The sequence below is a fragment of the Aethalodelphis obliquidens genome, unplaced genomic scaffold (genome assembly GCF_003676395.1).
Source record: "Aethalodelphis obliquidens isolate GAN/ISIS:26980383/991018 unplaced genomic scaffold, ASM367639v1 scaffold4, whole genome shotgun sequence".
NCBI lineage: Eukaryota > Metazoa > Chordata > Mammalia > Artiodactyla > Delphinidae > Aethalodelphis > Aethalodelphis obliquidens.
The window spans coordinates 7,886,600-7,912,611 of NW_020837948.1; the positions used below are offsets into that span (position 1 = coordinate 7,886,600).

The following is a 26,012-nucleotide window of genomic DNA, read 5'->3' on the forward strand; positions in this document are numbered from 1 at the left end:
TTAAATGTTCCCCTCAGGTTAGTTATTTCTGTACAGAGTTGAGTTGAAGGGTAATTCAAAAAAGCAACTAGGTGATTCTAAAGCTTCACTGTCCCATAGAATAAATAGCTACATTTGTAATTTAAATTTTTCTAGTAGTCATATTAATAAAGTTACCAGATTTAGCACATAAAAGTATAGAACACCCATTTAAAATTTGAATTTCTGATAAACAACGAATTTTTTTTTTTTTTTGGCCTCGCCATGTGACTTCCGGCGTCTCAGTTCTCCCACCAGGGATTGAACCCCGCCCACGCCAGTGAAAGCCGGGAATCCTAACCATCAGGCCACCCAGAACTCCCAAACAACAAATAATTTTATACTAATAAAATATGCGCAGGGACATATGAAATTCAGATGTATTGTGTAGGGCAACCTTACATAATAAAGTCAAAAGAAATGGGTAAAATTAATAATATATTTAATCCAATATATCCATAACATTATTATTTCATAACGTAATCAATATAGAATTTATTGAAATATTTTACATTCTTACATAAATAAGATCTTATATTTTTTAAATTTTCATACTAAATCTTAAGAATCCAGTGTGCATTTTATAACACATTTCTCTTTGTGTTAGCCACACTTTAAGAGCTCAGTAGCCACATGTAGCTTGTGGGCTATCTTATTGCACAACACTGTTCTAAGGCCTTTTAGAACTAGGGTTGCTAAATTTAACATTGGAGCATTTTCCTTTTTATAATAATAATGGCTTAGTGATCGAAAGAGAACTAAGTGCACACTTTTAAATGTAATCTGTTGGATAAACTAATAGTGATTGTATTCTACACTGAAAATAAAAAGAGAGGGGGAAGCTAACCTTGCCAGCATGTTTTACACAAAGAAATAATCATTTCCATAAAGCACAGATTTCTTTTTTTATAAATTTATTTATTTTATTTTTATTTTTGGCTGTGTTGGGTCTTCATTGCTGCCCGTGGGCTTTCTCTAGTTGCGGTGAGCGGGGGCTACTCTTTGTTGCGGTGCGCGGGCTTCTCATTGCGGTGGCTTCTCTTGTTGTGGAGCCTGGGCTCTAGAGTGCAGGCTCAGTAGTTGTGGCACACAGATTTAGTTGCTCTGTGGCATGTGGGATCTTCCTGGACCAGGGCTCAAACCTGTGTCCCCTGCATTGGCAGGCAGATTCTTAACCATTGTGCCACCTGGGAAGTCCCACAGTAGATGTTTTTTAAAAATTAGGCTAAAATTCTTAACACAGGTCTTAGGCATTTCCTTTATACTTACTATCCAATATTCCTGCCTCTTAAAGACACCCGGCTAGGATTAAATGTACTTAATCCTTTCTAACATCTTATCTCAAGTAACAGTCCTTTACTGGAACTAACAGAAAAGGAAAACCGAGCTTCTTGAACATAAACTTTTTTTCTCGTATCAACTCTCAAAACTGTTTTAATATTTCAAAGTAAATGAAAGCTTCTATGAGAAAAATGCTGACCTGTGTCCAGACCAAACAAGGTGAAAAAGTCTTATTTTAAGAAATATCAGTTGGGCATCAGAAAACAGTCCTGAAAGGGTTTGGAAACAATTCACCAGGCTACCAAAGAACCTGCAGATCCTGAAAAGAAAACAAACCATTTCTCATAAATGGCTTGTCCACATGCACAAAGCCAGGAGTAACTCAGGGCCTTCCAATCCTTGGTGGGGCAGGGATTACTCTTTGAATGTTATTTGAACTGCATCTTTTATTTATTTATTTATTATTACTATTTTCTAAATTATTTATTTATTTTTGGCTGTGTTGGGTCTTCGTTGCTGCCTGTGGGCCTTCTCTAGTTGTAGCGAGTGGGGGCTAGTCTTCCTTGCGGTGCACGGGCTTCTCATTGAGGTGGCTTCTCTTGTTGTGGAGCGTGGACTCTAGGCACGCAGGCTTCAGTAGTTGCAGCACTTGGGCTCAGTAGTTGTGGCTCGCAGGCTCTAGAGCGCAGGCTCAGTAGTTGTGGCACACGGGCTTAGTTGTTCCGCGGCATGTGGGATCTTACCGGACCAGGGATCGAACCCGTGTCCCCTGCATTGGCAGGTGGATTCTTAACCACTGCGCCACCAGGAAAGCCCTGAATTGCATCTTTTAAAAGAGAGATTGAACTCAGAATCTGAGAGAATCAGTTACCTGAGGCCCTTTAACCCTCAAAATTCTGAATTGGGATGTTCCTATTTTATAAATAAGAGAAAATAAAACTGATTTATATGGTAGATAGCAGATTCAGGGTTAGAACCCTAGATTAAAGGAATTAAAATGTTAGCAGATGTGGTAGTTGGTCTCCAAGCCAGCACCCTATGATCCTTGAGTCCTGGTATTATGTAACAAAAATCAAAATGGAGTCAGTATTGCTAAGAGAGCTTTATAAAATGGAGGCAGAGGCCATTAAAGAAGTGTGATTTATGGACATCTCAGTCTGGATGGAATCTGACGTTTTGACCTGATGCAGTCATCCAGAACACCTACCAGAAACTCAAGCTAATTACTGGGACCCTTACCCTAAATTAACTTGTGATAGTCTATCTACTTATCAGACTCCTACCCTAAAACAACTCATGTTGTTGTCCTTAAGGACAATTATTTTCTGACATGCATCAGAGTCAATTATAATTCTTGCCAGGCAGCTTTTAACAACCTCCGTGGCTTTTTGTCTGTATAAGCCCCTGACTCTTTCTCTTCCACGGAACACTCCTTCAGGGTTACCCTAATCTGTGTCTCCCGAATTGCAATTTTTTTTTAAATTTATTTTTATTTTTTAAATATATTTTTTTATGTGGACCATTTTTAAAAAGTCTTTTTTGAATTTGTTACAGTATTGCTTCTGTTTTCTGTTTTGGTTTTTTGGGTGTGGGATCTTAGCTCCCCAACCAGGGGTTGAACCTGCACCCCATGCATTGGAAGGTGAAGTCTTAACCACTGGACCGCCAGGGAAGTCCCCCAAATTGCAATTCTTAAGACCCCAAGTAAACTCTTTTCTTACTTACAGCCTCCTGCATTTTTTTTTTTTTGGTTGACAGTATTCATATCCTTGTGTAGGCTCCTCCCACTTCATAACAGGATTGGTCTGTGTGACCAATAGCATATAGCACAAGTGATGTTTCTTCACTTCAGTGATTACATTACAAAGTGACTTCCCTCTTAGATGTTTTCCCTCCCTCTCTCTCTCTCTCTATCTCTTTCTTTGGGAGAAGCAATCTGCCTGCCATGTTGTAAGCAGCCCTTTGAGTGTCCCAGGTGATGGCAAAGAATGAAGACTTCTGCCAACAGCCAATGAGGAACTGAGGTGCTCTGACCTGATGTGAGTGAGCTTGTGAGCGACAACTTCAGCATTAGTTGAGTCTTTAGATGACTGAAGACCTAGCCAATAGCTTGACTGCAAACTCATGAGAAACCGTGAACCAGAACCACCCAGCTAAGGTAGCTCCCAGATTCCTGAACTTTATCAATTGTGAGAGATAAATGTTCATTGTCTTAAGCTGCTAAATTTTGGGGTACTTTGTTATGCAGCAATATATAACTAATGCACAGATTATTGAACAATATGTTGAATTAAAGTACAGAAGAATAAACATCTATAACTCCTTGATTTGTTTTACCTTCTATTCAACAGAATTTTTAATTTATTTCCCTGACAAGAGACAGCATAGTGTATGAGACAGCATAGTGTAGCATAACCTCTGTATAAAGATCAGTATTCAATTGCTGACTCCTTCAAGTCCTAGCTTGGCAAGTTTTTATTTATTTAATTTATTTTTTGGCTGTGTTGGGTCTTAGTTGCGGCATGCGGGATCTTCATTGAGGCATGCGGGATCTTTTGTTGTGGTGCGCATGCTCTTCCTTGCAGTGCACAGGCTTCTCTCTAGTTGTGGCGTGTGGATTTTCTCTCTCTAGTTGTGGCACGCAGGCTCCAGAGTGCGTGGGCTCTGTAATTTGCGGCATGTGGGCTCTCTCGTTGGGGCGCGCGAGCTCAGTAGTTATGGTACGTGGGCTTAGTGGCCCCACGGCATGTGGGATCTTAGTTCCCTGACCAGGGATTGAACCTGCGTCCCCTGCATTGTAAGGCATATTCTTTACCACTGGACCACCAGGGAAGTCCCTTGGCCAGTTTTTAAAGCTTTCCAAGCCTCAAATTCCCAGATGATAGTGCTTAGCTCAGTGCCTAGGACACATTAAGTGTGAAATAAATATTAGCCATAATTAATAGTTTTATTTTGATTACTGACTCTAAAGAAGCACCTTTGGATGTGTCTGTAGGTTGTGTGGGATGAAGTAGTCAGTACTTACTTGCCTGAGGAAGAGGAAGCCTCCAAAGAAAGAACTCCTTTGAGAAAAAAAAGAGTAGAGGGTCCAGGCTTAGTCCAGTATTAGAGCTTCTGCATCAGAATGGAGGAGGATTCAGAGGGTCTGTCCAGCCTCTGCTGTTGACCCCACAGGTCGTGTATGGATTTTATAGAAAAGGGACCTTGAGTAAAATATGAAATAGCTATTTTTGCCAAGATCTCTATGAGACATTGTTTGCGTTGGTCTCATAACATCCGAGTGTGACCCAAGAGTGAAGGAACAGGATTCTATCCACCTCATCAGACAACATCCCAAGTGGCATGTCATTACCTATGCATATCAGCATTTTGGTTACAGTAGAGCAGCTGCATCTGAGCTTGGCATAGCAGGACTTCAGGTGTCAGTGGGTATGCAGCACTTTTGTGCTGTTCTCCAGGGGTCCACTACAGATACATCTCAGAAAAAAAAAAAAAAAAAAAGATAAAAGTCTTTGTTCATGAGCCCAACTGTGGTTGGAGGTTTGACTTTGAAGGAGATTGGAGTTGCACAAACAGAAGGGCCAGAGAAATCACATTTGTACTGTTATTATGATTCTACGTTTTAATGCCAGTCTGTTTTGGCCTGGACAGATAGGTAACTAATCATGAAGACAATGGGCCTTGAAATATTCTGCAGACTAGAAAATTATATAATCAAATACTTTGAAAAATTTTTTAAGGTCTTAGATGTCCAGACTTTTCCTTTGAATGAGTATAATTTCCAATGTGAAAACCCACAAGTTGGCTTCAAGAGACACATGTGAGTTTTGAAATCCCATATAAATAATTACTCACTGCCACAAACTTGAGTGGGGGTAGGAATGTAAACTTGTTCCCTTCAGGTATACCTACATAAAGTGAGATGTGAAATAGGCTGCTTCTATTTTAAAGGCTGGTTATCACATTCTAGAATAGATGGAAAAGACATTGGAGACAGCTAATGTTAGAAATACAAGTTTTCCCCAAAGGCTTTTATGTATGTATGTGACACAGAAGGAAAATGGGTTCATTAATGTTATTTACTTCTTCGTTCATTCAGCAAATATTTGAAAAGGCTGTTATGTGCCCAACCCTGTTCTGGGAATTGAGAAAAGGAACAAGATTTCTGTTCTCACAGAGTTCACATTTTAGTTGTGGGATGGTGCTACTGACAGTAAACTTGTGAAGATAAATAAGAATTTCAAATAGTGGTTAAGTGACAAGTAGAGATAAAAGAGCATGATGGTGTAAAGAGTGACTGTCAGTGGGTGGCTACTTTAGACTGGTGAGTGAATATTTTTCTGAGAAGGTGATATCTGAGCTGAGACACAAGGGTGAGAAGGAAACTATCATGTGAGGAATTGGGAAGACAGTGTTCCAAGCAGAGGAGCAGCAAGTGCAAAGGCTGTGAAGTGAGGGCATGCGCTTGGGGTGTTGGAGCAACAGAGAGAAGACCAGCGTGACTGGAACATAGTGATCAAAGTGAGTAGTGGTGGGACATAAGGTCAGAGATGTTGGCAAGTGGCCAGATCATCTAGTGCCTTGTAGACAGTGGCAAGGAGTTTGAATTTCATACTTGGTGCAATGAGAAACCATCAGAGCATTTTTAAGCAGAGAAAGGATAAGGTGTGATTTCTATCATTAAAAGAGTGCTCTGCCTCTGTATAGATAATTGACTGTAGAGGACAAGCATGAAAACAGGTCAACTTGTTAGGAAGCTATTGCAGCATCCCAGGCAAGAGCCTTGGATGGCCTGAAGTAGAGTGGTATCTGTGGAAGAGATACATGGATGAATTCAGAATACATTTTGCAAGCAAAAGGTAACATGACTTATTATTGGATATGGGCATGAGAGAAGAAATTAAGGATGACTCCTGGATTTTTGGCTGAAGCAATTTGGTGCCAGTTTTTGGAATGAGGAAATTGGGTGGGATAGGGGGTTTAGGAAATTAAGAGTTTTGCTTTATTTTAATTAAAACATTTTTTATCATGGTAAAATACACATAAAATTTATCATCCTCTTTTTAAGTGTATGGTTCAGTGGCATTAAGTGTGTTCACATTGTTTTACAACTATCACCATTATCCATTTCTAGAACTCTTTTCATCTTGCAAAATTGAAACTCTGTGTTCATTAAACAATAGCTGCGCACTCCTCACTCCCCCCAGCCCCTAGCAACCACCCTTGTACTTTCTGTCTCTATGAATTTGACTGTTCTACGTACCTCATATAAATAGAATCATACAGTATTTGTCCTTTTGTGACTGCTTATTTCAGTAAGCATAATGTCCTCAAGGTTCATCTGTGCTATGGCATGTGAAAGAATTTTCTTCCTTTTTTTTTTTTTTTTTTTTTTAGCAGTACGCGGGCCTCTCACTGTCGTGGCCTCTCCCGCTGCGGAGCACAGGCTCTGGACGCGCAGGCTCAGAGGCCATGGCTCACGGGCCTATCCGCTCTGCGGCATATGGGATCTTCCCGGACCGGGGCATGAACCCGTGTCCCCTGCATCAGCAGGCGGACTCTCAACCACTGCGCCACCAGGGAAGCCCTAATTTTCTTCCTTTTTAAGGCTGAATCATATTCCACTGTATGTATGAGTAGTATTCCACAGTTTGTTTTTCCATTCATCTGTCAATGGACACTTGGGTTGCTTCCATCTTTTGGCTATTGTGAATAATGTGAACATAGGTGTATAAATATCTCTTCAAGTCCATGCTTTCAAGTCTTTGAGTATATACCCAGAAATGGAATTTCTGGATTATATGGTAATTCTATTTTTAATTTTTTGGGGAACTGCCATGCTGTTTTCCATAGGGACTGCACCATTTTATATTTCCACCAACAGTGCACAAAGGTCCCAATTTTTCCACGTCCTCCCTGACACTTGTTATTTTCTCTTTTTTATAGTAGCTATCCTAATAAGGTGTGAGGTGATATCTCATTGCGATTTTGATTTGTATTTCTCTGATGATTAGTGCTGTTGAGCACCCTTTCATGTGCTTATCAGTCATTTGTATATTTTCTTTGAAGAAATGTCTATTCAAGTCCTTTGCGCATTTTAATTGGGTTTTTCATTTTTTTGTTGTTGTGTTGTAGGAGTTCTTTTTATGTTCTGGATATTAACCCCTTATAAGATATACTGTTTCCCTTAAACAAGATAAAAACGACAACCCTCAGAATGGGAGAAAATATTTGCAAACGAAGCTACTGACCAAGGGTTAATCTCCAAAATATACAAACAGCTTATGCAGGTCAATATCAAAAAAAACAAACAAACCAATCCAAAAATGGGCAGAAGACCTAAATAGACATTTCTCCAGAGAAGATATACAGATTGCCAACAAACACATGAACAGATGCTCAACATCACTAACCATTAGAGAAATGCAAATCAAAACTACAATGAGGTATCACCTCACACTGGTCAAACTGGCCATTATCAAAAAATTTACAAACAATAAATGCTGGAGAGGGTGTGGAGAAAAGGGAACCCTGTTGCACTGTTGGTAGGAATGTAAATTGTTACAGCCACTATGGAGAACAGTATGGAGGTTCCTTAAAAAACTAAAAATAGAACTACCACATGACCCAGCAATCCCACCACTGGGCATATACCCCAAGAAAACCATAATTCAAAAAGAGGGACTTCCCTGGTGGCGCAGTGGTTGGGAGTCTGCCTGCCAGTGCAGGGGACACGGGTTCAAGCCCTGGTCCGGGAGGATCCCACATGCTGCGGAAGAACTAGGCCCATGTGCCACAACTACTGAGCCTACACTCTAGAGCCCGTGAGCCACAACTACTGAGCCTGAGTGCCACAACTGCTGAGGCCCGTACGCCTGGAGCCCGTGCCCTGCAACAAAAGAAGCCACCAAATGAGAAGCCCGGGAACCACGGCGAAGAGTAGCCCCCACTCGCCGCAACTAGAGAGAGGTCTGCGCGCAGCAATGAAGACCCAAGGCAGCCAAAAATAAAAATAATTAAAAAACCAAAAAGAGTCATGGACCACAATGTTCATTGCAACACTATTTACAATAGGCAGGACATGGAAGCAACTTAAGTGTCCGTCGACAGATGAATGGATAAAGAAGATGTGGCACATGAATACAATGGAATATTACTCAGCCATAAAATGAAATGAAATTGAGTTTTTGTAGTGAGTTGGATGGACCTAGAGTCTGTTATACAGAGTGAAGTAAGTCAGAAAGAGAAAAACAAATACCATATGCTAACACATATGGAATCTAAGAAAAAAAAAAGGTTCTGATGAACCTAGGGGCAGGACAGGAATAAAGACACAGACGTAGAGAATGGACTTGAGGACTCAGGGTAAGCTAAGACGAAGTGAGAGAGTGGCATTGACATATATACAATACCAAATGTAAAATAGATAGCTAGTGGGAAGCAGCCGCATAGCACAGGGAGATCAGCTAGGTGGTTTGTGACCACCTAGAGGGATGGGATAGGGAGGGTGAGAGGGAGACGCAAGAAGGAGGGGATATGGGGATATATGTATATGTATAGCTGATATACTTCGTTATACAGCAGCAACTAACACAAGAATGTAAAGCAATTATACTCCAATAAGATATTAAAAAATATAAATATATATGGTTTCCAAATATTTTCTCCCATTCCATAGGTTGCCTTTTTTTACTCTGTTGATTGGATCCTTTTATGTACAGAAGTTTTTAGTTCTGATGTAGTTCAGTTTTATCTATTCTTTCATTGTTGTTGCCTGTGCAAACGAGTTTTATTTTAAATATAAAAATAAACTGATATTTAAATATATTAATATTTTAAACCTAAATTTAAATATAATTTTGGAGACAGTTGGACATATGAGTCTGAAGATCATAGCAGAGGTCAGAATGAGATATAAATTAGAGAGTTATCCACATGTGGATGGTATTCGTAACCACAGGTCTGGATGAGATCAACCAAGAGAGAAGATGCATAGGAACACATAGGTCTCCTTATGGGATACAGTCATACTGGAGTAAGATGCCATAGGAAAATATCAGGTTTTGACTGAGTTAAATTTGGATAATATAAGTTATTGAAGATCTTAATCTTCTGAGCTAGATGCCAGGTTAGAAATTAGAAATTCCTGGGCTTCCCTGGTGGCGCAGTGGTTGGGAGTCCGCCTGCAGATGCGGGGGACGCGGGTTCGTGCCCCGGTCCGGGAAGATCCCACATGCCGCCGAGTGGCTGGGCCCGTGAGCCATGGCCGCTGAGCCTGCGCGTCCGGAGCTTGTGCTCTGCAACGGGAGAGGCCACGACAGTGAGAGGCCCGCCCGCAGACAAAAAAAAAAAAAAAAAAAAAAAAAAAAAAAGAAATTCCTGGGAAAGTATCACCCTCTCTGCCATTGTATTATTACAATAATAATACTAACAATAGCCCAAGACATCATTTAGTCCTCACAACAGCTGTATAAGATATTCTTATTGTCCTCACTTTACAGATAAGGAAACCGAAGTAAGTAATTTGCCCAGTGATTATAGTAAGTATGTGGCAGGGCCAAATTAAAACTCTGGTTGGTCTGCCTCAGTAGTGGTCTACACTATTAATTATTAATCTCATTATTCTGAAAAATGAAATCTAGCCCTCAGCCCTTACCAACTGACTACATTCAGTCTCCTTAGGTTTCATATCACCATGGGCACGTCTTTGTTGGCGGTGAATGGTCCAAGAAAGATGGTACTGATCCTACCACATTAGGTAGGCTGATCTGCCAGTTTCTTCTTTTGAACACTCTGAATCTTAACACTGTGCCAGGTTCTCATACACCAAAAAAAGGGAAAGAAGGTTGATGGACATGGCATACTAGAATCAACAGAAGTTGTCAGGTTTTGGGGACTTCCCTGGTGGCACAGTGGTTAAGAATCCGCCTACCAGTGAAGGGGACATGGGTTCAATCCCTGGTCCGGGAAGATCCCACATGCCGCAGAGCAACTAAGCCCGTGCACCACAACTACTGAGCCCGCGTGCTGCAACTACTGAAGTGCACACGCCTAGAGCCCGTGCTCTGCAACCAGAGAAGCCACCACAATGAGAAGCCTGTGCACTGCAACGAAGAGTAGCCCCCGCTCTCCACAGAGAGTGAAGAGAAAGCCTGCACACAGCAACGAAGACCTAACGCAGCCAAAAAAAAAAAAGTCGTCATGTTTTTATTCCCTTTCATCTTCAATCTAGATATTACAGTCCTTTGCTTCAATCTCATTTCCTCCATTGTCTTGTCATTCTGCTCACCTGTACTGCAAATCCTAAAATCCAACCGTCTGTGCATTTCACTCCTGTCCTGCAACACTAGAGAAGATCACACAACCATGTGAATTGTTGTCTCTACAAATTTACCTTTTCAATCACAGCTGGACTTTCACCCCACTTGTCACTCTCCCAACCCACATGTTCCTCCAATCCATCGATGATCCTCCTTCCCTTCTATCTTAATTCAGGAGCAGATTGAGAGTGAAAAGTAAAATGGTTTGACTTATCTTGGGCTTAGATTTTGCAAGATTGGTAAACAAAAGGACTAGGGTAGTGGTGTGAGTGAATCGAGGGGATTGTGAGGTATAAACTGGAAGGGAAAGGAAAGGATGTCAAGGTCAGAGATAAAGGGTTGTGAGGAAAATAAAAGGTTCTGGAATGAAGTGGAGTTGTTGTGACTGATGACAGGGCCCAGGGTGTGTCCTTGACAGGGAGGGATTATAGAACTGGTAAAGGTCAAGTACTATGAGGATGTGATATAGGATTACTCATCACCCTGAGCACAAAAGTCATCAATACCTCAGGTCAGATTCCAGAGAACTCACAGAATGTGGATAAACAACTGGCAGATTGTTGGTAACAGCAACCAGAAGGGCACAGCATAAACCTCAAAGGAGACATTTTATCTATGTGAAAGTGAAGAAGTTAACGGTGGGGAACAAAGAAAATCCTGAGACCTTACCTGGCTTTGAAGTTCATAGGAAGTGGGAAAGAAAGAGCCTCCCTTTGAGAGACAGGACCATGAGGAAGTGGAGTGCTCGGGGGGAAGCAGGATCTCTGTCAAAGCGAGGGCATGGAGAGAGCAACCAGGGATATTCTTTTTTTTTTTTGGCACTTATTTATTTATTTATGGCTGTGTTGGGTCTTCGTTTCTGTGTGAGGGCTTTCTCTAGGTGCGGCAAGCGGGGGCCACTCTTCATCGCGGTACGCAGGCCTCTCACTATCGTGGCCTTTCGTTGCGAAGCGCAGGCTCCAGACGAGCAGGCTCAGTAGCTGTGGCTCACGGGCCTAGTTGCTCCGCGGCATGTGGGATCTTCCCAGCCCAGGGCTCGAACCCGTGTCCCCTGCATTAGCAGGCAGATTCTCAACCACTGCACCACCAGGGAAGCCCCAGGGATATTCTTGATGGAGGAAAGCTGTCTGTTCACAATGGAGTGGGGGTTTCAGAGGACACAGTAGCAGGGAAGTAAACAGTGGGAGGGTGAGACAGTGGGCTATGCAGGGACAGGGAGCACAGAGGGGAGTCAGAATGAAAGTATTTGACAAAAGGGATTAAATTTGCAGTGTTGGAGAGAGATGGTTTCCAGGTTCTCAAAATCAGGTTTCAGATGTTTCTGTGCCAATGCAGAGGCACTGGCTGATGATAGTTCAAATCCTCATAATTTTTTTATGACCCATTCAGCAGTCTATTATATATAATCTCGTGGTAAGGTAATTCACCTCAGCAGAGCAAGTTTGACTTGGTCTAAATAAGCATAGAGGTAACTGCTGTTCAAGCAGAGTGAGAGGAGAGATAAAAATGCCCAGGTCCAGATGGGAGAAAATGACTTTGACCTGGCTATCACCTCCACAGAGCTCAGCTCCAGGTCGGGGCACTGAGCTAGTTGCTGAGGCCACAAAGGAAGGAGTTTATAATCTGGCCAGACTGAGCCCATGGAGAGCTCCAATTTTACATTCTTCATGTTCTTCATCTTTGCTTCCCATGACTTTGCACTTTATAATCACATAGAAGTTTAAAAAGAAAAACTTTTATTGAGTTGACACTCAGTAAAATTAAAATAAAAAATAAAAATTTTTAATATTTTAACTTCTATATGATTATAAAACTATGTTATTTGTGAAACAATTATAAAGTATGGAAAACTACAGAAAAGAAACTAAAATAAAAGTCATTTATAATCCCCCATCTAAACATATCTACTATTAATACCTTGAGAGATTTCCTTCTAGTTTTTTTTTTTTTTTTTTTTTTTTTGTGGTACGCGGGCCTCTCACTGCTGTGGCCTCTCCCGTTGTGGAGCATAGGCTCCGGACGCGCAGGCCCAGCGGCCATGGCTCACGGGCCCAGCCTCTCCGCGGCATGTGGGATCCTCCCGGACCAGGGCACGAACCCGCGTCCCCTGCATCGGCAGGCGGACTCTCAACCACTGCGCCACCAGGGAAGCCCTCTAGTTTTTTTTTTTTTTTTTTTTTTTCGTGCCTTTTAAACATAGTTTATTCCTGCATGCATTCATTCTTTGGTCAATACTATTGTATACTTTTAAAAATACTTGCATTATATCACAAGTATTGTATCATGTTATTAAAAATAATTCTTAAACTCTGTTTTTAAAGGCTGAATAATATCTTTCATAAAAACACACCGTTATTTATTTAACTATTTCCATACAGCTTTTAAAATTGTGATAAAAAAATAAATTTTACCATCTTACCAATTTTTTAAAAATTTATTTGGTTGCACTGGGTCTTAGTTGTGGCAGGCAGGCTCCTTAGTTGCAGCTCACAGGCTCCTTAGTTGCAGCTTGCCTGTTCCTTAGTTGTGGCATATGAATTCTTAGTTGCAGCATGCATGTGGGATCTAGTTCCCTGACCAGGGATGGAACCCAGGCCCCCTGCATTGGGAGCTCAGAGTCTTAACCACTACGCCTCCAGGGAAGTCCCCATCTTACCAGTTTTTAAATGCACAGTCCCATAGTATTAAATATATTTACATTGTTGTGTACAGATCTCTAGAACTTTTTCATCTTGCAAAACCAAAATGCACTAACTCCTCCTCCTCCCTTTTCCCCTCTCCCCCCACCCTTGGTAACCATCTTTCTAATTTCTGTTTCTATGATTTTGACTGTTTCAGATACTTCCTATTAGTGGAATCATACAAAATTTGTCCTTTTGTGACTGGCCTATTTCACTTAGCATAATGTCCTTGAGGTTCCTCCTTTTTTAAGGCTTCATAACATTCCATTGTATGTTAAACCACACTTTATTTGTCCACTCATCTGTAGATGGACATTTGGGGTACTTCCAGCTCTTTGCTATTGTGAATAATGCTGTAATGAACGTGGGTGTGCAAATAGCTCTTTGAAATCCTGCTTTGAATTATTTTGGATGTATACCCAGAAGTGGGATTGATGGATCATATGATAATTCTATTTTTTAATTTTTTGAGGAACCTCTGTACTGTTTTCCATAATGGCTGTACCATCTTACATTTTCACGAAAGGTGCACAAGGATTCCAATTTCTCCACGTCCTTACCAATATGTGTTTTCTGTTCTTTTGATAGCAGCCATCCTAATGGGCATGAGGTGGTACCTCATTGTGGTTTTGATTTGCATTTCTTTAATGATTAGTGATGATGAGCCTCACATATGCATGCTGGCCATTTTTACATCTTCTTTGGAGAATTGTCTATTCAATTCCTTTGCCCGTTTTAAAATCAGGTTATTTGGTTTTTGTTGTTGAGTTGTAGAAGTTCTTTTTGTATTCTGGATATTAACCCTTTATCAGATATATGATTTGCAAATATTTTCTCTCATTCCATAGGTTGCTTTTTGTTTTGGTGTTTCCTTTGACACTCAAAAGTTTTTAAGTTTGATGTAGTCTTATTTGTCTGTTTTCGCTTTTGTCACCAGTGCTTTGGTGTCATAGCCAAGAAATTATTGCCAAATTCAATGTCCGGAAGCTTTTCTTCTCAGAGTTTTATAGTTTTAGGTCTTACGCTTAGGTCTGTTTTGAGTTAATTTTTGTATATGGTATAAGGTATGGGTCCAACTTCATTCTTTTGCACGTGAATATCCAGTTTAAAAAAAAACATTTTTTGAAGAGACTGTCCTTTCTCCATTTGTTTTTTGTTTTTTGTTTTTGGCGGTACGCAGGCCTCTCACCGCTGTGGCCTCTCCCGTTGCGGAGCACAGGCTCCGGACGCGCAGGCTCAGCAGCCATGGCTCATGGGCCCAGCTGCTCCGTGGCACGTGGGACCTTTCCGGACCGGGGCATGAACCCGTGTCCCCTGCATCGGCAGGCGGACTCTCAACCACTGCGCCACCAGGGAAGCCCATGAATTGACCATTCAGTTTAAAACATGCAAGCCATCGGGGACCTTGATAAACGCTGCTCTGGTGAAGAGGCGGAGGCTAAAACTTAATTGTAGTGGTCTCAAGAGAAAATTGGAAGAAAAAAACTAGCAGTAGCAAATATAGAGCTCTCTTTTGAGGAGTTTTGCTGTAAAGGGATAGGGAAAGATGGGGCAGTAGTTGAAGGCAGACAACTGTGGGGTCAAGGGAGAGCTTTTTCAGCATTGTAGAAATACCAGCATGTCTGCATGCTGAATGAAAAAGATCCAGTAGAGAGAGAAAAGATTGATAGATTGATCATGGGGCAGACAAGGGAATTAATTGCTGGAGCAATGTCCTTGAGTAGGTAAGGAAGGGGGTGAGGGCACCAAGTGCAGAAACACACACACACACAGAGACAGAGAATTTTGTGCTAGGAGCAGAGACCATTTATCTCAAGTAATAAGAGAAAAGACAGAGTGTATGGGTACAAATGCAGTTAGGTTGGTGGATTAAGATGGTAAGAGCTTAAGTAAAATAGGAAGCAAAGGCACAGCTGAGGGTGAGCATGGGGGAGGAGATATTAGAGTTCTGAAGAGAAAGGTCATTAAGGATAGAGAATGGACCAGGGCAGTGGAGCATGACTGTCAGTCAGCAGTAAGATTCCTCTTGATGACTGATGATTAATTTTAAATGAAACCAGTCAGCATGTTTTTTATATTTTTTTCCCAGCTACATCTAGCTGTGCAGGTACCGGTGGAAGTAGGAGGGGGGCTGTATTTAACCAGCCTTGCAGTTTGCCTGATAGAGTAAGGTGGATTAAGAAAGGGGGCAAGGAAGTTGATTATAATGATTAACTTTTCTTTTTTTTTTTTTTTTTGCGGTACGCGGGCCTCTCACTGTGGTGGCCTCTCCCACTGCGGAGCACAGGCTCTGGACGCGCAGGCTCAGCGGCCATGGCTCACAGGCCCAGCCGCTCCGCGGCATGTGGGATCCTCGCGGACCAGGGCACGAACCCGTGTCCCCTGCATCGGCAGGCATACTCTCAGCCACTGTGCCACCAGGGAAGCCCTATAATGATTAACTTTTGAGTTCAGTGAGATGTGAGATAGAGGAAAACATCTAAGTCTGCTAGGCACTTAGACTAAATATATGCATTATCTCCCCACAATCACGCCATGGAACTGCTTAGCCTCCTTTTACGGATGAAGAGGCTGAGATTTAGGAAGACTCAGGCATATCCCGGAGATATTGCGGGTCCAGTTCCAGACCACCGTAATATCACAGTAAAGCGAGCCACAGGAATTTTTTGGTTTTCCAGTGCATATAAAAATTGTTTACACTATACTGCATTCTGTTAAGTGTGCAATAGCATTGTGTCTTAAAAAAAAAAGACAAAACCAATGTACAAATCTTAATTTAAAAATACTTTATTGCTGGGGCTTCCATGGTGGTGCAGTGGTTGAGAATCTGCCTGCTAATGCAGGGGGCAAGGGTTCGAGCCCTGGTCTGGGAAGATCCCACATGCCACGGAGCAACTAAGCCCCTGCACCACAACTACTGAGCCTGCAGTCTAGAGCCCGTGAGCCACAGCTACTGAAGTCCACGTGCCTAGAGCCCGTGCTCTGCAACAAGAGAAGCCACTACGATGAGAAGCCCACGCACCGCAACGAAGAGTAGCCCCTAGCCCCGGCTCGTGCAACTAGAGAAAGCCCGCGCGCCACAACGAAGACCCAATGCAGCCAAAAATAAAATAAATAAATTTATTTAAAAAATACTTTATTGCTAAAAAATGCTAAACATCATCCGAAAATGCAAGGTTGCCACAAACCGCAATTTGTAAAAAATGCAGTATCAGTGAAGCACAAATAAAGCAAAGCACAATAAAACAAGGTATGCCTGTATAACTTGCTCAAGGCTACACAGCTGATAAATGACAGACCCAGAATTAGGCCCAGGAACAATGGTCTCCAAAGATGCACTTAATCGTCTTACTATTTGCCTTAACTGGAGTATTAGCTGGTACTTTTAAATTGATGCATAAACAGAAAGGACGCTGTGTCCAATATATTTTTCCAATTTGTGTTAATTTTAAGATTTTTGGTGTACAGAAATTTTTTAAAGTTTATAGCAAAATCTATTCTACCTTATCTTTAATTCCCTATCCATCCTTAGATTAAACAATCACCTGTATTTTCTTTCAGCTTATTTATCTATTTATTTATTACTTTTGAATCTTTAATCCATTTAGAATTTGGTATGTGTTGTTTTTTTTTTAATTTACTTATTTTTATTTATTTATTTTTTTGGCCGTGTTGGGTCTTCATTGCTGTGCGGCCTCTCTTCATTGCGGGCCTCTCACTGTCGCGGCCTCTCTTGTTGCAGAGCACAGGCTCCAGACGTGCAGGATCAGTAGTTGTGGCTCACGGGCCTAGTTGCTCCGCGGCATGTGGGATCTTCCCAGCCCAGGGCTCGAACCCATGTCCCCTGCATTGGCAGGCAGATTCTCAACCACTGCGCCACCAGGGAAGCCCTTGGTATGTGTTTTATGGTGAGATGCTATTTTTCCCCAGCTTATCAATTGTCCCAGCACTAGTTTTGAAAAATTTATCCTTTTCTTGATAATTTGTAATACACTTTATCATATGTTACCATTTTATAAACATTTGGGTCTGTTTCTGGCCTTCCTGTTTATCTTTGTATTTCTAAATCTGAGGGATTTACAACTTACAACTCTTCTTTTCCAAAACTTTCTTAGACAATCTTGCCTATTTGTTCTTTCAGATGCCCTTTAGAATTATTTTTTAAGTTCCTAAAATACGTCATTGAAATATTAATTTTAATTATACTAAAATAGTGAATTAATTTGGTAAGAATGCAGGTTCACAGAATTCATTCTACACATTCAAGAATGGCATGTCTTGGGCTTCCCTGGTGGCGCAGTGGTTGAGAGTCCACTTGTCGATGCAGGGGACACGGGTTCGTGCCCCGGTCTGGGAGGATCCCACATGCCGCGGAGCAGCTGGGCCGGTGAGCCATGGCCGCTGAGCCTGCGCGTCTGGAGCCTGTGCTCGGCAACGGGAGAGGCCACAACAGTGAGAGGCCCGCGTACCACAAAAAAAAAAAAAAAAAAAAAAGAATCACATGTCTCTAACTAGAGAAAGCCGGTGCGCAGCAATGAAGACCCAACGCAGCCAAAAATAAAAACCTAATAAAAATACAAAACAAAACAAAACAAAAAAACAGCATGTCTCCACTCAACTCTTAATTAAATGGAATAATTTTTCACTTACGTTTTATACATCTGTTTAGAGATTACTTCTAGGTATTTTATGTTCTTATGATTATTAGGAATGGAACCTGGTTTTTTCCAGTATATTTTCTAGCTGGTTATTTTTAGTACATAGAAAGTTGCTGATTTAGGGACACTTGTTATATGACTCCACTTAAATTGAAACTCTTAGGTACTAGATTTAATTAATTCTCTTGGATTTTAAAAATAGATCATTATATGTTCCTTGTAATATTGATAATTTTGTCTATTTTCTAATAGTTTTACTTCTTATCTATATTTTATATTATGATTATAGTTACTAAAACTTACCCAAAAATGTTGAAAAGATGTTAAAACATGTATCCATAAAACTACTGTTAATGGGATGCTTCCAGTGTTTCATGTTACACTCTAACATGCAGTGTAATATTGGCTGTCAGTCTGAGACTGATATTCATAAGCAAGTTCAGGTAGTTGCCTTGTAGGCCTAATTTTAAAAGTAGTTTATAAAAATCAGGAATATATCTTGAATTTAATCGAATACTATTTTGGCATGTATTCATCTACTTGGTCTTTGAACTACCAAAGAGGTAATTCATTTGTATACTTGTTGCCTTTTTATAAACAGATTTTAAAAAGTCATCTCTTACTATTATAAAATATAAAACACCCATACAAACAGCAGTAAAAGGCAATTATCACATCCTTACTTTTTTTAAAAATTTAGTTTAATTTTTAAAAATTTTGACTGCGTTGGGTCTTCATTGCTGTGCGCAGGCTTTCTCTAGTTGCGGTGAGCAGGGGCTACTCTTTGTTGTGGTGCGTGGGCTTCTCATTGCAGTGGCTTCTCTTGTTGTAGAGCATGGGCTCTAGGTGCACAGCCTTCAGTAGTTGTGGCACGCAGGCTCTGTAGTTGTAGCTCGCAGGCTCTAGAGTGCAGGTTCAGTAGTTGTGGCGCATGGGCTTAGTTGCTCTGTGGCATGTGAGATCTTCCTGAACCAGGGATGAAACCCATGTCCCCTGCACTGGCAGGTGGATTCTTAACCACTGTGCCACCAGGGAAGTCCACATCCTTACTTTTTATATTTAGAAAAAGATTTAAGAGCATTTTATACTTTGGTGTTTAAAAATTCAAGTGTCTATGTTTCAAACATAACATTTTCACCACGCTAGTGTTACAAAATATTTTAATTAAAACGAATATCCTCAAATGCCTGTTACATGCAAGAAAGCACTACAGTAAGCAGCACTGCAACGGATAAAAAGATAAGCAAAGTTAGGTCCCTGGCCTCCCGTAGGCTTATAGACATGTTGTGTGTCGGGGGGGACAACTAGACAAGAGCCCAACTGAGTGAAGGTAACAAGTACCAGAAGAGCACAGAGGAGTGAACAGTCGCTGCTGGTGGGAAGGAAGTTCAAGGAGCGCTTCCTGAAAGGCAGCAGGGCCTGTTCTTTGCAGGACAGGCAGCTACTACTGTCTGGCAGGGTAGGTGGAAAGGTGATCCAGACAGGCCGCATCAGTGGGGAAGATAAAGGCACTGGGTGGATGAAGCTGTGCACCTGAGTCCCCAATGACAAAGCATAAACTATTCTAAGATATTCTACTGGATTTTAAAGTAACAATCAAAAGGTGGGATCAATGTGTCAGTAGGATATAAAATATGTGTTAGAAATATGGCAATATAAAGAAAAATTCTGAGTTAATCAGAAAAGTTCCAGATAAAGATCTTAAAGAAATAAGGATTGTTTACCAAGATGTTACATCAGACGTTCCTTTGAAAAATATTTAGATAGTGAATATTTACATTTGGGGATAATTAATTTTAGGAGATGATGCCACCAAGCAGCATATTAAAAACTAGTGGCTGCCTATTCTACAGGTGCACCGTTGCACTGATATGTAAAAGGGTCAGTAGCTTGTCACGTGCTGCTCCAAAAGGCGCCGCCCTTGGTGAAAGCATGCTGCCCAGGTCTCCAGGACGAACTTCTTGCTATGTTATCATGTCAGCATGCCTAAAATGTGGTGAGACACAGAGCTGACACTCATCTTCTGAGTTTATGCTAATACATTATCCCATTAGTGGCTTTTACCTTTTACCTTGCTCATTCCTGGAACCAGATGCACCCCTGGTTGAAGAGGATACAACTGCATACGAGATTTAGGAAGGGATATATTAAGGGAAAGAACTGTTTTAAAAGGCTCTCCAGATTCTTGGCTTGGACAGCCTTCTTCCTGGGTGCTGACCCCTCTTGGCTATGGGGCACACAAACCACCTCTACCAATCTAACTAGTTTGCAGTTTTCCTGATTCTCTATTTACCAAAAAAAGGTCTCTTAAGCCAGTCTTAGTGAACAGAAAGCTTAGTCAAGTGTTCACAGAGAGCACAAATGTGGACCATTCAATAGGCTGTGAGCCATAGCTGCTGAAATTGTAGCTAGGAACTGCCTTGGTTCCCTTCTTAAAGGCTGACAGGCCATCTGAGCCAGGCTACTTGATCTCTTGCTGCATTTCACTTGTAAAATGCTATTAATATCTGGCATCAATTCCTCTCAAAGTAGTATATAAAATTTCCTGGATAGGAATACTCCTTATAATCATTTGGCTACAGCAGTGTATAAGTTCACTTCAAAAACTACTGTAATTTTGAACTTGCTGGTTTACTCACTCACACACACACACCCAAGCCTGATAGTTGTGTTAATTCAGTGACTTCTTTAAAAATTTGGATAGTATTTGTATTTGCAAATGCATGTTAATCTTTATATGGATTTACCAGTCCTTGACCAAAACGTTTTGTAAAAATCCTACAAACCCATTTCATCGAATTAATTAGTATGGAAGACTTTCTGGAAACGGTTTGTTTTTTAAAATAAGGAGCTTATCTGTAAGCGTGGTCCAGAGTTTGCCATATGACAAGCATTTCTTAATAGCAAGGTCCATTTTTAGTGTTAATCTTCATAGGCAGTCCATTTCATCAGGAAAGGCTTTAGTGTCTTCATAGTCTTAGGATCTGTTTTTCAGTTCACCAAATAGGGTGGGAATTTTATCAGAATGAAGTTATTAGAACTTTGGGATTTTCTTCTTTCTCCATTGAATCTTTTGTTTTTTTCCCATATCTGAACCTGAAAATAAGATAAGTGCTAAAGAAAATTAAATATTTAAGACTCCCCTCCTCAAAATGCCAAACTGACACTGAAAAACATTTCTCCAGTCAATGAACAGGTAATTATTTTAACTCTAATAAGAACCTCATGAGTCTAGAGCTAGTATTCTATGATTTTATAGTTTTCCTGAGGAAAGAATAGAGTGGTAAGCATGAAGTTCTTGGTAAGTTAAAGTTGATATTGAAGTAGTTTTATCATTAGAAGAAACAACTTATAAAAAATGGGCATCTTTCACTATACAGGTTCAGTTTGGGATCAGAATCCACTCACATATAGACTTTTATCATGGCTACACACTAAAAACACTTTATCTTATATAACATCACAAAAGCCATATGAACTATTTCCATATAACAGATGGGAATACTAAGGTTTAGTGAAAAGTAAGCAAATTTCCCAAGTGTAGTCAGTAGATTTGGGATTTGAGGCCAGGCAGTTTCACTCTAGAATCTAAACTTCTCCTACCGTACCATTAGTCTTTTAAATGTTTTCCAATCTATGATGTCATAGAAAGATGTTTGATTTTTGTCCCTGGTTCCTGACATAGAGCTTCTAAATCCCTTGTAATTTTCTGAGTGACAAGGGTAATAGTGTCTTGCCTCTTATTCTAATGAGGTGACTCAGTGGGTCCCTAGATAGCTTCACGATGGAGGCTGGTTGCTAGAAAGACCAAGCCTTGACTAGAAGCCCATCCTCCAGCCTCCAGGGAGGGGAGAGGGACTGAGGTCAAATCAATATTGATCATGCCTATGTGATGAAACTTCCATAAAATCCCCTAAACACTGGGGTTCAGAGAGCTTCTGAATTGGCCAACACATCCATGGGCCAGGATGGCGATGCTCCCCAACTCCACAGGAACGGAGACTCCTGTGCTCTGGACCCTTCTGGACCTCACCCTGTGTACATCTCCCCCTGGCTGTTCATTTGTGTTGTTTAGAACAAACCAGTAATAGTAAGTAAAACGTTTTCCTGAGTTCTGTGAGTCATTCTAGCAAATTCCTGAATGTGAAGAGGAGGGTTGTGGAAATACCAGACTTTGTAGCCAAGTTGGACATGATGGAGCTCAGGGCAGGCTGCCCCAAAATTTGCCACAATGGCATATTGATTATTTTTAATTGAAGTTGCTTGTGAAGCAGCTGATGCAAAAGGAAACTCTGGCCTCCTCTGTGCCCCTGAAAGCAGGGAATAAATCCCTCATGTGAAAGGTGCAATCCCTGCATATGGAGGTAGAAGGACACCCTTATTACCAAAGACAGGGAATTCCAGGGCTGGGCCAAGAAATCTCTATAAACAAACCTTGTTACTTCTTTACTAATTTACTACACAAGCCCTAACTCTGCTTAAATTCCTTACTAATTAAGCACTCAAACCTAAGTTTCTTTGTCCTGTCAATTTCTCTCAAATTTATTGTTTCTTTGTCTAAAAAGTGTAAAAGCTTCCTGCTTTGGCCATTTCTTAGGTCCTATTTCTGAGAGATCTCTGTGTAATGAATTAAAATTTGTTTATTTTTCTCCTGTTGACTGGTGTCAATTTTATGATTAGTTTAGCCACAAGACCTTAAAGGGGTAAAAGGGTAAATTTCCCCCTCCCCAATAGCCAGAAATGTGGATAACCTTGGGGAACCATTACTTGTGGCTGGCATCTGAAGAGAAGGCTGTCTTGTGGGAGTGAGCCTTTAACCTGTAGAGTCTGATGCTAGCCCTGAGTAATTAGAGTCAAAATTGGATGAAATTATAGGACACCTATTTGGTGTCAGAATTGGTTGATATCAGGAGGAAAACCCTTGCACAATCTCATAGGCCAAAAAATGACATTGACATTTTTTATGCTTTAATTAATATGGACAAGTATTTCTTTTTTATGTATATATTTGCCACTGAAATTTCCTTTTCTATAAACTGTTTGTTCATGACCTTTGCCAGTTTTCTTTCTGAGTTGTTTGTCTTTTTCCCACTGATCTCTAAGAGCTTCTTGCATCTTAAATTTATTAACTCTATGTCTACATTGTGTGTGGCAAATATTTTTCCCCTGCTTTGTTGACCTCTGTTCTAATTTATGGTTTCGTTTTTGCTGTACCAACAATTTCTAAAATTACATAATCAGATATATCAATCTTCTCCTTTATGGCTCTTTGCTTTTCATAATATGCTTAGAAAGGCCTTCTAAGGTTATAAAAATATTTATGTTTTCTTCTGCTACATTTATCACTTTATATTTTCAGTTCCTAATTTTTAATCTTTCTGGAATTTATCCTGATGTGTTTTTTTGTGTGTGTGTGGTATGCGGGCCTCTCACTGTCGTGGCCTCTCCCACTGCGGAGCACAGGCTCCGGACGCGCAGGCTCAGCAGCCATGGCTCATGGGCCCAGCCGCTCCACGGCATGTGGGATCTTCCTGGACCAGGGCACGAACCCACGTCCCCTGCATCAGTAGGCGGACTCTCAACCACTGCGCCACCAGGGAAGCCCTATCCTGATGTATTTTGAAGTAAGAGTTAAGCTTTTTATTTAGCCAAAATGGCTAGTTGAATGTTCTAACACCTTTTACTGAATAATCTAAATTTTCCCCACTGATTTTGAATTGCTACTTGTTATCACACACTGAATTCTCATATTTTCTTCATTTAATTCTGAACTCTATTCCATTCCAGTGATTTCTTTTCTTCTACCACCATCATACTGTTTTAATTACCATTGCTTAATAATATCCTTTATTATCTGATAGAGCTACTTTCCACTTATTACACTTTCTTTTCAGAATTTTCCTATTTATTCTTTCATGTTTATTCTTTCTGAGGAATTCTGATACCATTTTTTAAAGTTCCACTTACCATTTCATTTTCTGCATCTGCTCTAAGGTCTCTGGTAGAGTCATTCCAAAACTTTCAGGGAAGAGAAGAGTGATGATTCCAATCAGGACAGTCAGGCTGCCCATGAGGATGTAGGGCAGAACTCTGTTGTAAGCACCTGTAAGGCACAGGACATAAGAACATCAATTAGATACAGGGTTTCTCCAGATGCTCTTGAGAATCATTTTGTAAAGGTGGCAAACAGTATTTGAGAGCAGTTTTAAACCTGAATATTTACAGAAGAAAAAAAGTGTGCAAAATACCACAGTTTCTGTTTGGCAGATGTCATTGCCTCCGAATTTCCATAATCATTCACCTACTCAATTTTGCATTATCATAAGGTCTTTCACGTCAACTGGCATTCTCTAAGCTACTACTTAATCATGTGTGATAAATGTTCCTTTGATAGAAATTTTTGCCTACCAAAGTTCTCCTCTTAAGGTAGAGGTCATTGGAGATGGGGGGTGGGAGGACACCAAGGGGAAAGAGGTTGACCAGGATGTTGCAGGGACACCTACTGGCTGTTATGACTGATATGACCTTTGCTTTTGCCCAAACCAGTAGGCTCCTGTGGAAATCTTAGTCCACAGAGCTGTGAGACTCTTAAAAGAACCTAATTAATATATTCAATCCAATTTAAATCAATAAATGTCAGGCACTGTGGTTTCTTTTTGCAGCATTTATATGTCTTGGTTTTACATGTAATTGGAAGAACCACTCCACCTCTTCTTTATGTGGTGTTACTCAGACAGGGGAATAATAGATCCTCATCTTGCTTCCCTTCTGTATACAGAGATTACAGAGGAATAACACACCCAAGAACTTTATTTGACAAAAAAATATCAATTTTGAAGCTTCTCTGAGGCCTCTGTGTCACCAACAGGAGCCACTACTGTGGAATACAAAGTTCTTTCTCAGACTTCTCCATTTCTTATGTACCAATGGTCCACCATTAGACCATATGGGCATGGTTTGAAAGTATAGGGAAGAACAAAGGGGAAACGACACCATTCTATATAATAATGTACTTTCTCAGGTGTTCAGGGCAGCTGTGTGGAAAATGTCTCTCTCTGTAAGGATTTAGAGTATACCTTTTCTGAGAATTCACATATGTCTTTGGGGATGTATATGTGTGTATGTTTGAACTAGTAGGTAACCAATGGATGACTAGGAAGAATAAGGAGCTGTGTCTACATCTCTCGCCAGTAGAGTTCTTGATGAGGTTTAGCTTGGAGTGCCAGATCCTAGATCCACTGAACATCCCACTAAAGCCCCTCTGTGGTGTTATTCCAGATTGATAAATTCGATCATATAAAAGCTAAAATTGCCAGCAATGCAAATAAAGTCATGAAGTCAAAGTGGGAATAATAAACTAGGAAAAATATTTATAATATATATACAAAGGGCTAATTTTTCAATTACAAAGAGCTCCCAAAATCAAATATCTAAACTTGATACGGACCATTAGAAAGATGGGAAAAGACATGAACAGTCAGATCTCTTAAAAATAAATAGAATTTTAATAAATATATGAAAAAATGCTCAACCTCATTCATAATTGAAGAAAAGGAAATGAAAGCAACAATGATATCCGTTTTTCATATAACAGACTATCAATAATTAAAAAATTGGATAATCCCCATTGTTGGTAAGGATATGGAGAAACAGGCACTCTCATATATTGATAGTTGGATTGTAAACTGGTATAGTATTTAGAGGTCAATTTGGCGATATCTATGAAATTTTTAAATTGCTCCAGCAATCTATTGATCCAAATATACAAAGGCTGTGGGGGCCGTAGAGGAATGTTCACTGCAGTGTTATGTATGGTAACAAAAACTCTGAAATGGCCTAAATGTTCATCCATGAACCTGGTTAAATAAATAATGTGTATACATACATTGGAAGTCTATGTACTAACTAAAAGAGCTATATATACGGATATGGCAAAATATTCTGATACAATGTTAAGTTTAAAAAAAGTTGTGAAACAATATTTATGATATCATTTTGTGTGTTTAAATATATATATATATATATATATATATATATATATATATATATATATA

General features: G+C 40.4%; 1 protein-coding gene across 1 annotated transcript in view; it reads right to left on the reverse strand.

The window, feature by feature from the left end:
* Nucleotides 1-19,101: 19,101 nt before the first annotated feature.
* Nucleotides 19,102-26,012, reverse strand: part of LOC113615596 (solute carrier family 22 member 4) — a 49,498-nt gene continuing 42,587 nt past the window's right edge. The window contains exons 9-10 of the mRNA XM_027098170.1: nucleotides 23,926-24,061; nucleotides 19,102-21,054 (exon numbers count right to left, since the gene is read on the reverse strand). Of these exons, the coding sequence (XP_026953971.1) occupies nucleotides 20,979-21,054; nucleotides 23,926-24,061 (212 nt within the window). The 3' untranslated portion in view covers nucleotides 19,102-20,978. The remainder of the gene's footprint in view (nucleotides 21,055-23,925; nucleotides 24,062-26,012) is intronic.